The 13,850-nt window shown below is 54.4% G+C and overlaps 2 protein-coding genes across 7 annotated transcripts in view; one reads left to right on the top strand and one right to left on the bottom strand.

Moving 5' to 3' along the window:
• WDR7 (WD repeat domain 7) overlaps positions 1–4,423 on the bottom strand; it is a 30,110-nt gene extending 25,687 nt beyond the window's left edge. For 5 of the 6 annotated variants that reach the window (XR_003989824.1, XR_003989823.1, XM_030474930.1 and 2 more), the window contains exons 1-2: positions 4,013–4,423; positions 57–228 (exon numbers count right to left, since the gene is read on the bottom strand). Coding sequence is in view for 4 of the 6 variants with exons in the window: in XM_030474930.1 (XP_030330790.1) it covers positions 57–215 (159 nt within the window). In the remaining 2 variants the exon portion in view is untranslated. Of the gene's footprint in view, positions 1–56; positions 229–3,746; positions 3,802–4,012 lie in introns of those variants that run through there. The other variant, XM_030474929.1, reaches the window with a different exon arrangement.
• A 438-nt stretch (positions 4,424–4,861) lies between these two features.
• Positions 4,862–13,535, top strand: TXNL1 (thioredoxin like 1). Its single transcript, XM_030474933.1, has 8 exons — positions 4,862–5,089; positions 6,558–6,654; positions 6,900–7,073; positions 7,379–7,501; positions 7,805–7,874; positions 8,005–8,177; positions 8,980–9,084; positions 13,271–13,535. The coding sequence occupies exons 1-8, from the start codon at positions 4,992–4,994 to the stop codon at positions 13,298–13,300; spliced, it is 870 nt and encodes a 289-aa protein (XP_030330793.1). The 5' UTR covers positions 4,862–4,991; the 3' UTR covers positions 13,301–13,535.
• The last annotated feature ends 315 nt before the right edge of the window (positions 13,536–13,850 follow it).

Below are 13,850 nucleotides of genomic sequence, written 5' to 3'. Positions count from 1 at the left end.
CGGCACGGAAGCCCGGGCAGCGCAGGAGAAGCGGGATCGCCCCGGGGTGCCCTCACCTGCAAGGCCGGCGCCAGGTCCCAGAGGCAGATCTGCCCGTCGTGGCAGCCGGTGACCACCATGGGCACGTCCTCCATGAGCAGCAGGGCGGAGACGCAGTGCGTGGGGGCCCGGCGCCCCCACAGCACGATGGGCAGCACCAGGCTGTTCCCGGCCATCCTGCCCTCTCGCCTGTGGGAGCAGAGAGAGCGCAGGGAGCGGGAGCGGCCGCGGCGTTCCTGCTCCTAGGAATACCTTCTGCTCACCGCTAGCTCCAAGCGGGAGCGCTTGGTTCCTCGCTCCCGTGCTCACCTTTCCCGGGAGGGAACAATTCCTGCTCAGCCCGTTCCAACACATCTTCCCACATGGATTACACCAATTGGGAAGTAACTACCGCTTGAAGTTGTAGGGTTACACCTGATAGTGCAACTCCTCGCCGTTTGTAGCTGCAACAACGTGCAGTAACAAACAGGCTGTGTTTGAAGAGGACTCCAGAGAGAAAGAAACCATCTCGCAACAACGGGTTGTAGCAATCAAAGGCAGTCGGGAGGATTACTCCGAGTTGTAAAGCCCACAACAAGGTGCTGCTTGTGTTAACAACACCGGGAGCTTGCCGAGCACTTCAGTGCTTCTATAGCAGCATCCCCGGAGCTGAGCCTGAGCTCCTTTTGGGATAGAACAGCTACAAACGCTGGGATTTAAGGGCTACTGTGATTAGAGCAATGGTTCACTTACACCAGACACACGGAAGATCACTTGGGTTACTACTACTCCGAGAACCAAGCGGAACAAGCTACCAAGTAGAGGAAACAGAGCCACAATGGTGGATATGCTCTTCCCACTCTCTTATTTGGGATTCCAAGAGGATTATCCCACATTCCTGAGGTCAAAGCTGCTGGAAAGTTGGTGCTTGGGGCATTTAGGGGTAAAGGAGTGAGCGAAAAGCTTGGGTTAAAGGCTCCCCATGGCCCGTTTTGGGGGGTTATGGGCTGGATTCACCACAGCAGAGCTCCTGCAGGAGAACAGAGCCCCCAGGGCCAGTGTGGGCAAGGACATGGAGGGATGGGACAACTGGGAATGGCTTGAGCCTGCCCCAGGGGACATGGGATATTGGGAAGTTCCGCCCATGAGGGTGGTGGGACACTGGGATGGGTCGAAAGGGGCTGCCCATCCCTGGAATGGTCAAGGCAGGGATGTCCCTATTGGATCTAGATGAGCCTGAAGGTGCCTTCCAACCCAGCCCATTCCCTGATTCCATGAATATGACTATAAGGAAAAGCAACTACAAACCCTTTGCACCACACACTCGACCTGTGGCTCTTCCATTAACACTGCCAGGCCACCCTAAAACCACCTCCTCCTTCCAAACAGGGGGATTTACCCCGTGGAGCTCACCCCAAACGGGCGTCCTCCCTCTCCCAGCCGGGCAGAAAGCGACGGCACGGCTTTGATCCCTTCATTCCTGCCGCATTCCCTGCAGGAACGCTGCCCATGCCGCCGCCGGGAAATCGCAGGGGCACGGAGCAAGGGGAGGGACGGCAGCAAGGGCAGAGCCATGCCCTGAGCGGGGCTTCGAGCCCGGCCTCCCACCGCGCCCAGCGCAGGCAGCACAACGCTCCCAGGAGGTGCCGGCCTCGCTGCTCGCATCCCATGGGATAACGATCCAAGCTGCTCCTGAAAGCAGCGCTGTAAATACAGATTCACCCAGCGCCGCCCGCTGGAAACCTTCCCAAGTAGAAGCTGTTCCACGTATTAGCACCTCTAAGCTCATTATTCCCATAGGAAGCAAGCAGTGAAACAGCAAAAGGCTTCCTACAAGCACACAGATACTCCCATTCCAAAGCTTTAATCCAAGAGGAACCTTATTTAAAGGTTAAATATCCCAAAGGAGGTTTCCTGTGAAGCCTCTGGAAAGCAAAAGGACCACGTACCTTTTGCCTTCTAGCCTCCTAGCTTGGTACCTGCAAGCCTTCAGCTAAAGCTTCATTCTGAAGCTCATGGGAGCAGCTGCAGAATTCCGGCCCCAAGGAATGATGCTGCTGTCTCCCTGCGGAGCACTATGTGCCCCGGCAGCAGTCAACAGGGGCCTGGCTTTACCCACTGCTGCTGAACTGCAGCAGCGCGAGCCCTGGGCTCACGCCCAACGCAGGCAGGGACGCGTCACGGATCAATCCCACATTCCCCTCCTGTTGCAGCCCAGGGAAGGGGAACAGGGATACAGAAAGGCTTCATTTCCCTGCTCAGCACCCCTCCGTCTCCATTGGGATTGGTGTTTTCCTCCAGCCTCTCCACAGGATCCCACTTTTCCAGGCTCACATTTAACCCTGCTCCTCACCTCAAGCTTCTTTGCTTCCTCCCTACCCCAGGAGCTTCTCCATCCCACTGTGCCTCTGCATTCCCAGGTGGATTTAGCTGCCTCCAGGCTGCCACGCCACATCAGAGCATGGAATTCCAACAGCCTGAAGCGCTCGCCAGAGGGTTTTCTGGCTGGAATTGGCCACGAAATACAACAGTGACGGAAATCTAAAGAGATTGGGTTGCTACAAACCCTTCCCAACACAGCCAAGATCCAAGCTCAGCTCCCGCTGTGCTCCAAACGGGAATGGAAAAGCAACTGGTTAAGACATAAGCTCTTCCTTAAGCTTTAGGGGGTAACAAGCAGCTCTTCCTTAGCCTTTAAACACCAGGAAAATGAGGATTATCCATGTTTTCCCTCACCTCCAAATGCAGAGCAAGGTCCCAGAGGCCTTCCTTTAACCCCTGTAGGGGTAAACCAAGCTCTTCCTTAAGCTTCAGGGGTTAAACCAAGCTCTTCTTTAACATTTAGGAGACAACAACAAGCTCTTCCTTAGCCTTTAGAGATTAAAACCAAGCTCTTCCTTAGCCTTTAGGGGTTAAACCAAGCTCTTCCTTAAGCTTTAGGGGATAACAACAAGCTCTTCCTTAATATTAGGGGGTAAAACAAGCTCTTTCTTAATGTTACGGGTTAATAAGCTCTTCCTTAACCTTTACAGACTAAAGCCAAGCTCTCCCTTAACCTTTAGGGATTAAACCAAGATCTTCCTCAACCTTTTGAGACTAAAACCAAGCTCTTCCTTAGCCTTTAGGGAGTAAAGCCAAGCTCTCTCTTAACCTTTAGGCAGTAACAAGCTCTTCCTTAGCCTTCAGGAGTTAAACCAAGCTCTCCCCCAACCTTCAGGGGTTAAACCAAGCTCTCCCCCAACCTTCAGGGGTTAAACCGAGCTCCCCCCCAACCTTCAGGGGTTAAACCGAGCTCTCCCCCAACCTTCAGGGGTTAAACCGAGCTCTCCCCCAACCTTCAGGGGTTAAACCGAGCTCTTCCTTCCCGTTTCGAGCTGTCACGGTCACATGCAGCCATCTGCAGCTCCAACCCCGCCATGCCCCCGCTCCTCCCCGCTCCCCTGGCTGTGAGGAGGCACCAACCCCTCGGCACGGAGCCGATCCCGCTCCCTGCGGCGGACCAGCGCCCTCCCCGGCTGCCAGCCCGTGACCGACGGGCCCACAGCCCCTCGCTTCTCACCGCCTCCCGTTACCGGGCACACAGCCGAGCCCGGCCGCGGGCACCGGGGCTGACCGGCCCCCCCAGTCCCACCGCACGGGGGGGTGTCCGGTAGCACCGTGTGAGGGTCCCCGGAGCGCCCCCCCCCCCCGGTGCCGCCGCTCACCCGCCCCGGGACGCCCCGCCTCACCCGCCGCCGCCGTGATGCTGCCGCCGCTGTCGTAAAGCGCCGGCCGGGCTCACTGACGGCAGGCGCCGTCGCCTTGGCGACAGGGCGGGAGGGGCCCCGGCCCCTCAGCGGGCCGCGGCGGGAGCAGCGGCAGCGGCGGCTCCGCTCAGGGCGGCCTCGCGGCTCCGCGCGGGCCGGAGCGCCCAGCTCTGCCCCTTCCCAGCAGCTCATCACCTCAGGAAGAAGCCGGGCTTTCCCCACCGGGAAGCGAAAGGGACCAGCGTTACCTTGCGGGAGCTCAGGGGCTGGCGCCGGGCTCCATCCTCGGGCTGGGTGCCTTCTGCTGCAGCGGCTCCGCGGGGGTGAAGCCGCCGGTGAGCTCCAGACACAACAATAACACCTCCCGCCGGGGGGGCGGGAACAGCGGAGCGAGTCTCTGCTCGCTTTAAACACCGGCGGCCCCAAACGCTGCCTCAGGCGGCGGCTCCTCGCAACCGCAGCGGGGCGACACCGGCTCTCCTCCGCTTCCGCCTTCACACACGACTCGGGGCTGATTAACCCCCCGTTTATGGAGCTAATCCAGGCCAAAACGCCGGTGCGATCCCTACAGCGGGAATGTTCCCCTCCCGCTCCCGCTCCCGCTCCCTCAGGAGCGGCCCTGCCCCCGGCCCGCCTCAGCCCAAGATGGCGGCCGCCCCGCCCCGCCAACTGCCCTCACCTAAAATGGCCGCCGCCCGCCCCTGCCCTCCCCTAAGATGGCGGCCGCCCCGCCCGGCCGCCTGCCTCTGCCCTCCCCTAAGATGGCGGCCGCAACGCCCCCCGCCTGCCCTCACCTAAAATGGCCGCCGCCCGCCTCTGCCCTCCCCTAAGATGGCGGCCGCCCCGCCCCGCCGCCTGCCTCTGCCCTCCCCTAAGATGGCGGCCGCAACCCCCCCCGCCTGCCCTCACCTAAAATGGCCGCCGCCCGCCTCTGCCCTCCCCTAAGATGGCGGCCGCAACGCCCCCCGCTTGCCCTCACCTAAAATGGCCGCCGCCCGTCTCTGCCCTCTCCCAAGATGGCGGCCGCGCGCACCCCACCCCTCGCCTGCCCTCACCTAAAATGGCCGCCGCCCGTCTCTGCCCTCCCCCAAGATGGCGGCGGCGCGGCCGGCCGCGCCTGCGCCGCGCGGTGCACGCCGGGCGCCGCTTCCCGCCGTGACGCTGCAGATCCGCCCGGCCCCGGCCCCGGCAGTGCGGCCCCGGCCCCGGCAGCGCGGCGCCGCCGCCATGGTGGGCGTGAAGGTGATCGCCAACGACGGCGAGTTCCAGCCCGAGCTCAGCGCCGCCGGCTCCCGCCTGGCCGTGGTCAAGTTCACCATGCGCGGGTGAGCGGGGGGCGCGGCGCGTCCCGGCGCTGCGGCGGCCCTGAGGGGCTGTCGCGGGTCGTGGCTGCCGTTGGGGGCGCTTCCAGCCGGCAGCGTGTGGGTGCGGTGGGAGCTGGAGAGTGGGGCTTCCCCCCTGGAGCGCTAAATGCACCCTTTAGCCGCCGCCTTTGCCCTTTGAACCTGCTGGGGGGGCTCGGGGGGGCTCTAGTCCGCTTCAGCGGGGCAGGGCTGCAGCTGGAAGGGGGCAGGCAGCTGCGCTTTGCTTAATGTCTGTTCAAACCAGCTTGTAAACGTGCTTGGTTCGGGTTAAAAAGCGTTTTCCGCCGCCTTTGGGTCCTCGTGTGTTTGCCCAGAGCAAACAGATGTCCTTCCCCCTCGGCTCAGTAGCGATCTGGAGTGTAACTGTGGCATAATCCTGCTGAATTGGCCGCTAAATGAAGTATATTAATCACAGTAAAGTAGGGAAATAGGGAGAACAAAAGCAATATCGAGTGTTTTAAGTTTCAAAGTGCACTTTGTCGCTGTTAAAGTCATACCTGTTAGTGCCTACAGCCTCTTGCTTCATGTTTTAACCCCTTATTTACGTGTCTGGTTTAACCAGTGGCTCTTTGGAGCCTCAAAGCTCCAGGTTTAATGGTGCGAGAGGTGTTATACGTGGTACAAGGAGCAAGAATCAGTGGCTGTGTGCTGAGGGGTGATAGAAAAGCATTTTGGTGTCTTACTTAGAGGCTTGGGGCTTCTTGTTTGAGGTAGGTGAGCTTTACACCGACCTGAAGAGGTGTTGGGGTCTCCTCCTGTCTATGTCTAAAGGTTTAGTTCCATTTAACCGAACACATTAGCTCCCAGTTAACCCAGTGCATTAGGTTCCAGGTAGTTCTATGTCTTGGTGTAGAAGTACACGTATGTTTGCCTTGCTCCACTGGATCCACACCCTTCCTGCAGGAGGGAACAGGGGAGCCGAAGCAGGACGACCTCTCTGCTTTAGGTACAGCCAATAGATGGAGTTCCTGCTTCTATTAGTTTTGCTTTTTAATTGCTTCTTCCACCACAAGCTGGGTTGTGAGGATGGTCCCTTGAAGGAGTAGTTGTATCTTACACATTGTATGTGCTAACAAAGGTGTAAGAATGAATCAAATACCTCAGCTGAGGTGGTGTAGTTCAGTTGGTCCAAGTTAGGCTCGTCCTGTCGGGCTCACTTAAGTGCAGTAGGACCTGGTTACAGCTGTAGGTGAAACGAATTGTAGCAAGAATTGATTCCTACTAAAGCTTTGCTCCGTTATTGCTGTTAAATCCTTCAAGTCCTGTGCGGCTTTAGCTGTAGATCCAGGGAATTAACCCTTGAGGATGTGTTTGGGAATGTCAGCCGGGTAGGAAGGCTATCAGTAGGAACAGGAATGTGCTGCTGCTGCTTTGGGGCAGCTGTTTGTCACCATCAGCATGGACTGAAGTTACTCTGTTGTCTTCCCAGATGTGGCCCTTGCTTGAGGATAGCTCCAGCTTTCAACGCTCTGAGTAACAAATACCCCCAGGCAACGTTCCTGGAGGTGGATGTGCACCAATGCCAGGTGGGTATTCCCATAAACATACTCTTAGTTGTAAGAGGAACAGTAGCGAAGGGGAAACGGGAAGGTCCTGATCCCATTCCATAAGGAAAGGATTAGGAGGATCTGAAGGATCGAACTGTATAAAGTAACAAACAGCGTTTGAGGTGCTGTAGCTTGGTGTGCGCTGCCTTTACGCAGGTGAAGCAAGCTACTGTTTCCCTGTAGTAGCTACTACTCCCTTATGTAACCCTTGTGACTGATTCCAGGGAACAGCTGCTACCAACAACATCTCTGCAACCCCCACGTTCCTGTTCTTCCGGAACAAAGTGAGGATTGACCAGTATCAAGGAGCAGACGCTGTTGGGTTAGAAGAGAAGATTAAACAGCACCTGGAGAACGATCCCGGGAACAGCGAGGACACGGATATTCCCAAAGGATATGTATGTCGGCTTCCTAACAGTTCACCTCCATCTTCCTCCTCTAGCGCTGCCTTTGGGAGGGTGTCATCAGAGAAATGATGTCTCCCAACATCCAGATTCCTTCCACAGGGTATTGGCTGGAGGGATAATCCCCTTCACTTACGAGCAGGATACATCGAGTAGTAAAGCACTGGTGCTTTGCGATGCCTCCTGATAGACCCCCGCGGGGTTCCCTTCGTGTCTTGTTCTGTGTCTGTGGAGTGCCCCATTGCCCTCGTCGCGGTGCGTCCCCACCCCACCCTGAGCATTCCCTGCCCTCCTTCCAGATGGATTTGATGCCGTTCATCAACAAAGCCGGCTGCGAGTGTCTCAACGAGAGCGACGAGCACGGCTTTGAGAGCTGCTTGCGCAAGGACTCGTCCTACCTGGAGTCGGACTGCGACGAGCAGGTACGGCGGGAGCTGCGGCGCGCTCCCCGCGCGGGAGGAGCTGCTGCTGCTTTCGGCTGCCTGTGGGGGGGGGTTAGGTGGGATATGAGGAAGTTCTTCCCTCTGAGGCTGGTGGGACACTGGGATGGGTTCAAGTTGGGGCTGCCCCGTCCCTGGCAGTGTTCAAGGGCTTGGAGCAACCTGCTCCGGTGGAACCATATGAGCTTTAAGGTCCCTTCCAAGCCAAAGCATTCCATGATTCCAGTGTTTGCGCTTAAGAAGGAGGGAAACTGTGTTTAACAGCAACTTCTCTTCTCTCCCCAGCTGCTTATTACTGTAGCTTTTAGTCAACCTGTCAAACTCTACTCTATGAAACTGCAGGGGCCAGATAACGGTGAGTAAAGGCCCATGTCAGACCTGCCTGGCACCTTTTCCCTTGGGAGAACCCCCCCAGGAGCTTCACTTCATCATTGACACAGACCTCAGAGCAGCTTTTCCACTGCCATTCCTCTCTTTTACCCCAGGGCAAGGTCCAAAATACATCAAAATCTTCATCAACCTCCCTCGCTCCATGGATTTTGAGGAGGCGGAACGAAGCGAACCCACCCAAGCCCTGGAGCTGACCCCGGATGACATCAAGGAAGATGGGATTATCCAGCTTCGCTATGTCAAGTTTCAGAATGTCAACAGTGTCACTGTAAGTGAAGCTCCTGCTTTGGGGGCTCGCAGCTGGAAAGCACCGAGAGTGTTTGGGTTGAGGCTGGAGCTTGTCGGTTTCTGCCGCTTGGGGCTGGTGGTGAGCCAAAGCCACCTGTTTGCGGTGTCTCGTTGGGCCTCGCAGCAGACATAACATTCCCTTTCGCCTCTTGATGGGTGTGTTGCTTAAGGCAGCTTGAGTTGCTGCTCTTGAAGGCATCTTCTCTGCCTTTAAGGAGGCAAGGAAGCCAGTTTCTTACTTATCTACTTGTAGTAAGGACATCTCTGAGTGTGAAGTACTCACAATGGCTTTCAACTGTGGTGGTTCTCCATCAAAGCACCTTTGTCTCTCACCAAGCCCTCTACTGCTGTAAGAAGGCTGGAGCAGCTCTGCTCTGCAGCCAGGCTGGTTCAACCTGGAGAAGAGAAGCTCCAAGGAGACCTTAGAGCAGCTCCAGTGCCTAAAGGGGCTCCAGGAAACCTGGAGAAGGGCTTTGGACAAGGGATTTAGGGATAGGACATGGGGGAATGGCTTTAACCTGACAAAGATTGGGATGGGCTGTTGGGAAGAAGTTCCTCACCAGGAGGCTGGTGGGACACTGGGATGGGTTGAATGGAGCAGCTTGAATGGCTGTGGTCAAGGCCAGCTTGGAGCGACCTGCTGCAGTGGAAGGTGGCCCTGCTGGAACTGGATTGAAGGTGCCTTCCAATCCAAACCATTCCACGATTCCCTGAAGTTTGGGCAGTGTGGAATGTCGATCACATCAAGTTTGATGTATTAATGATCTTGTGTTCTCCTGCAGTTGTTTGTCCAATCCAATCATGGAGATGAGGAGACAACAAGAATCACCTACTTCACGTTCATTGGAACTCCAGTCCAAGCCACAAACATGAACGACTTCAAACGAGTGAGTCCCCTTTCTTCAAGCACTTTGGGCTGGTTGTACCTACTCACACATGGCCTGATGGGACAAACACACTCGGTTGTTACTACAGTGAGGTGGTTTTGGCATCCTCAGGACCATGTGGAGCTTTGCTTTAGAGATCTCTGGGGCCAGGACAAGGGGGAATGGCTTTAACTTGCCAGAGGGGACACTGAGATGGGGTCTTAGGAGGCTCTTCACCATGAGGGTGGTGGGACACTGGGCACACGTGCATAAAGCCCTTTAAGTCTTGACTTTGGAGGATGTGCAACGAGTTGGAAACCTGAAAGCCACTTACAACTGCTTCGAAATGGAGTAAGGCTTAACAGAAACTGCTTCAGCACTTAATACCTGTTGTAAAAGTCAGTTTAACGCGTTTTGGTGCCTCTTGAGGAAACGTGAAGTTGTTCTAATGGACTAAAACGAGCTGGATCTCAATTTTACACCCTCCTAATACATCACTTCCAACTCTCCCCGTACTACAGTATGTTAATAGATTTAAAATCTCCTTACATGGAGTTTTATAGAGCTTTTGGGTGGTGCTTTGGTGGTAGAGCATCCTCTGCAAGGAGTTGTACGTCACCACTTTGTGGTGGTGGTACGAGGGGGGGACTCTGCCCTGGCACTTGAGCTCTCTCAAGTTTTGCTTTCAGAAGTACTCAGAGCTTACTTCCAGCTGCTTTGCTCTTTCCCCTTGACTTACTCAGTGTTAAAGTAGTGATTTAATGTCTCTTTGGATTCAGAATCCCATTCCATGACCCCTCTGCTCTCGTTAGGGTGCATTTGGTGCAGTGGGGGTGCTTGGAAGCTGTTGGAGCCACTAAATCCATGGATTTAGTGTTGTGCTGGTGAGCTCAGCATGGGAAGGAACTGGTCAGAGTGGCCTTAGATAGAAGAGGGGGTGTTACAGGGTTAGGAAGCTACTCCATGTAGTACTCCTGCTTTGCTTCCTGAACATGTAGTCTTACTCTAAGGCTGTTAAAGCACTTCATCCTCACAAAGGCCATGTGTAGTCTGGCAGAGTGGCAGCATTCCCTGAGGAACAGTCACTTAATTTCCTCTCTTCCAGGGCTCTTATCACGTGGGAAACCTTAATCTCACGTTGGGTATTAACACGTGGAGTTAGTGGATGTAGTGGGAAGCCTTAGTTTGCTTCTCAGCTCCCTGAGGAGCTCCCACACTGCTCCTCAGTGCTTACACCTCACTCCTTCATCTCAGTCTGCCTCTACTCCTCCTCTTCCTCTTCTCACGAGGATAGAAATAGTACTACAAGATGGGAAGTGCTTATTTTTACTACAAGTTGGGAAGTGTTTGTAGGAATCTGTTTTACAACTTACCTAAGGGCTGGAATGAAGTGGGACGTGGATGTGATTCCAGTCGTGGATCACAACAGAGGTTGTTCCAGCCATGCTTTGGCCTCACTGCCTTGGGTGTAGTTACTGGATGGAGTAAGCTTCTTAAAGCTGCTTTCCAACTTGTTGTAATGTTGGGTGTATCCTCTTTGCCCAACTTGATTTTTCCCCTTGGGAAGGTGGGAAGGCTTTGGAATGATGGAAAAAGGGGGAAACCAAGGGCAGAATTCCTCCTCATCCGGCGCTGTGAGTTAAGCACAGAGTAGCGTGGACAGACCCTGTTGGCAGGCTTTGCCCTCAGCAGCAGAGGACTGGGATGAGGATTCCCTCCTCCACGTATTCCATAGGGAAAAGCTTGATTTGTTTGGAACCCCCCCATCACTACAACCATTCCTGCTGATTTAAGGCGTTACGTGATGCCAACTGCTACAGGAGGCTGCATACAAGTGGTAGTAGATGCAGTTGAGGTCGGGACAGAGATGGCTGGTGCCAGGTTGTCCCCGTGGTGCCCTCTTTCTGCTCCTCTTTGCTCCACAAGTGCTGCTCCTGTGTGGTAACCCTCGATCTGTTTGTTTTTCAGCTTAACTCACCATTGCTAAAGAACTAAAAAGGCAGAAGACCCTTACAAAGTAATACTGCCATTGAAGTGCTCTTGTTCTGCTCCTTCCCCTCCTCACCCTGCAGCTCTTTCACCCCTTCTGCTACTGCCAGAGCCACCTACTGCCAGGAGGAGAAGCTTCTCCACCTTCTGACTCCTCAGCTCGTCCTTCCCCCCCGCTCCCTGCTCCAGATCTCACCTCCAGCGCTCTCCTGAGCTCTGTCTTGCCCAAGTTCTTCCCCTCAACTTGACATTTGCAGCTCCTCCTTCTCCAAAGGACTTGGTGCAACTCATTTTGCAGCTTCTATTGACTCTTGCAAAGCTGTTGGAGATGCAGGGTGGGAAAGGCTCTACTAAGGTTTGACTTTAGTTAGTATCTGAGTAGAGCTTAGTGCAGAGGAGGCCATGGAGATGCTGGAGAAGGCTCCAGGGACACTTCAGAGCAGCTTCCAGTGCCTAAAGGGGCTCTGAGAAACCTGGAGAGGGGCTTTGGGCAAGGGATGGAGGGATGGGGTGAGGAGTTTGGGCTTCCAGCTGGAAAAGGGAAGAGTTAGATGGGATTTTGGGAAGAAGCTCTTCACCATGAGGGTGGTGGGACAAGGAATGCGTTGAAAGGAGAAGCTGGGGCTGTGTTCAAGGCCGGGTTGGACAGGGCTTGGAGCAACCTGGTCTGGTGGAAGATGTCCCTATGTTGGAACTAGGTGGATCCCTTCCAGCCCATTCCATGATCCCATTTTGCTATGGCCCTGCAGTAAGTAGTAGGCAAGCCAGAATGAGCTTCAGAGCACTGCTCCTTACCCTCTAGTAAGGCATCTCCTCAGGGAATACACAGTGAGGAGCTGGTGTTTTGCACATACGTGGCCTCAGGAGGGTTCCCTTGGCCAGGAGCCATGGAGCTGGATGGGTGTTGGTCACTGTCAAGCTCTGGATTGGTGCTTGGAGGAGAAGCATCTCCAAACCCAGCGTGGGTGAGGGTTACAGGCTGGATCTTCCACTTTAGAGTCTAGTTGTGTGTGGAAAAGGAAGGCAAATGGATCTAGTTGGGAGAGAAAGTGATGCCAATTGCTTGGTTGAAGTTGGAAACAGCCCAATTCCTTTGGGAAGGTGGACTGGGATGCTCAGGACATGGATTTCTGTGTGTGTTGATCGAATTCCTGTCTCGGTGTGATCGATTTCCACAGATCATACACATGGGGGAGTTGGCACTCTCTGCCTCAGACTGGTACAGCACGGCTTTTCCTTGATATTCCCACTTTCCTAACACCTAATCCTTAAGCTTTGAACTGGTTTTATTCCCTAATCCGGGTGTGAACACAGTTTGGTGCTTTGGAAACACACAGCGAGTAGATGGTGCTTTGGGATGAGTTTAACTACTTCTTCTTGGGTTTGGGCTTTGAGTTTCTTCTTCTTAACTTGGATTTTAATGGCATTACTTTGCTTTTTAAGCAGTAGGTTGGATTTACAACTAGGTGAAATCCTGCTCAAGGCTTCCTTGGAGGCGAAAATGGGCTTTTCAGGTCCTTTCCATCAGGAGATCTCAGTTCCTCCGTGATGGTGATAACTCAGCTGACCAAAAGCAGCTGGATGGTGCTTTGGTTTTCCACCTACTTCCATATCTCACTGTTAACTATGGATTTTGGGTGGTAGATGGACAAGGAGGGACGGATTCAACCTTGAACAGGGGAGCTCGAGCTGAGACCTTAGGCAGAAGCTCTTCCCTGTGAGGGTGGTGGGACACTGGCATGGGTTGCCCAGAGAAGCTGTGGCTGCCCCATCCTGGTTGGACAGGGCTTGGAGCAACCTGGGCTGGTAGAAGGTGTCCTAAGTTGGATCTAGATGATCTTCAAGTCCTTTCCAACCCAAACCATTGTTTGAAGCTTCTACATGAGCACCCCGTGGTTCTCTTCCCGCTTCCCAGTGTACGAAGGTGGAATGCTTGGTGTCTAACACGTACATCTTCCAGTGTGGTCTGGTCTGGTGCATTTAGTGTCTTCTAACTCTCCTCCAAGTGAGACGATGCTTTGCTGTCACACGAGTACTAAAAAGAAGGTTCCTTCTGGATCTTGAGCCCTTCCAGAGGGATCTCAGCTTCGGCGTGTGCTGCACCACCGCATGCTTCAAGTGGTTGTAACTCACTCGCTGCTTTGGAGACTTACTCGAGGAAGCCCTTGGTAGGAGCTGCCTTTAAACATGGTTTCTCCTTCTTCTTCTCTCTCCTCAGGTAGTGGGCAAAAAAGGAGAGAGCCACTAAGCTGCACAAAGCCACTGGAAAGGCCTTACAGCAGTCCAAGAGATCTTCACTTTCCTCTCCACCTCCTGGAGAACTGCTTGACCAGAACCAGAGACTGTCACTGGGGTTCAGTTACTGCCATTCCCAAATAAATCCTTGCTTTTTTTGTTCAGCTGGAATTCCTGTAGCGTGTTCCTGGTGTAATCCTTCCTTCCGTGTACTTGTAAATAAAATCCATGACTTTTGCCAAGGTGAAGTTTGTTACTCTTGGAACTCTGCTTCCTCTTGTATCCTGTTTCAACAGGGCTTTTTTTTTGGGATGCTCCATGCTTGGAATAGTGTCCGAGGCCAGCTTGGAGCAGCCTGGGCTAGTGGAAGGTATCCCTGCATGGAACTAGATGGTCTTCAAAGGCCCTTCCACCCCATTCCATGACTTGGAGCAACCTGGGGCTAGCGGAAGGTATCCCTGTGTTGCAACTGGATGGTCTTCCAACCCATTCCATGATTATTCAGAGAGTTTAAAATGCCAACTCTAAGTAAAACATGGAATTCTGGGGGTGTTTTCCCTCTC

This window comes from Strigops habroptila, chromosome Z, assembly GCF_004027225.2.
Source record: "Strigops habroptila isolate Jane chromosome Z, bStrHab1.2.pri, whole genome shotgun sequence".
NCBI classification, from domain to species: domain Eukaryota; kingdom Metazoa; phylum Chordata; class Aves; order Psittaciformes; family Psittacidae; genus Strigops; species Strigops habroptila.
Note: the sequence above shows the minus strand (reverse complement) of the source record. Positions and strands in the feature narration are given on the sequence as shown.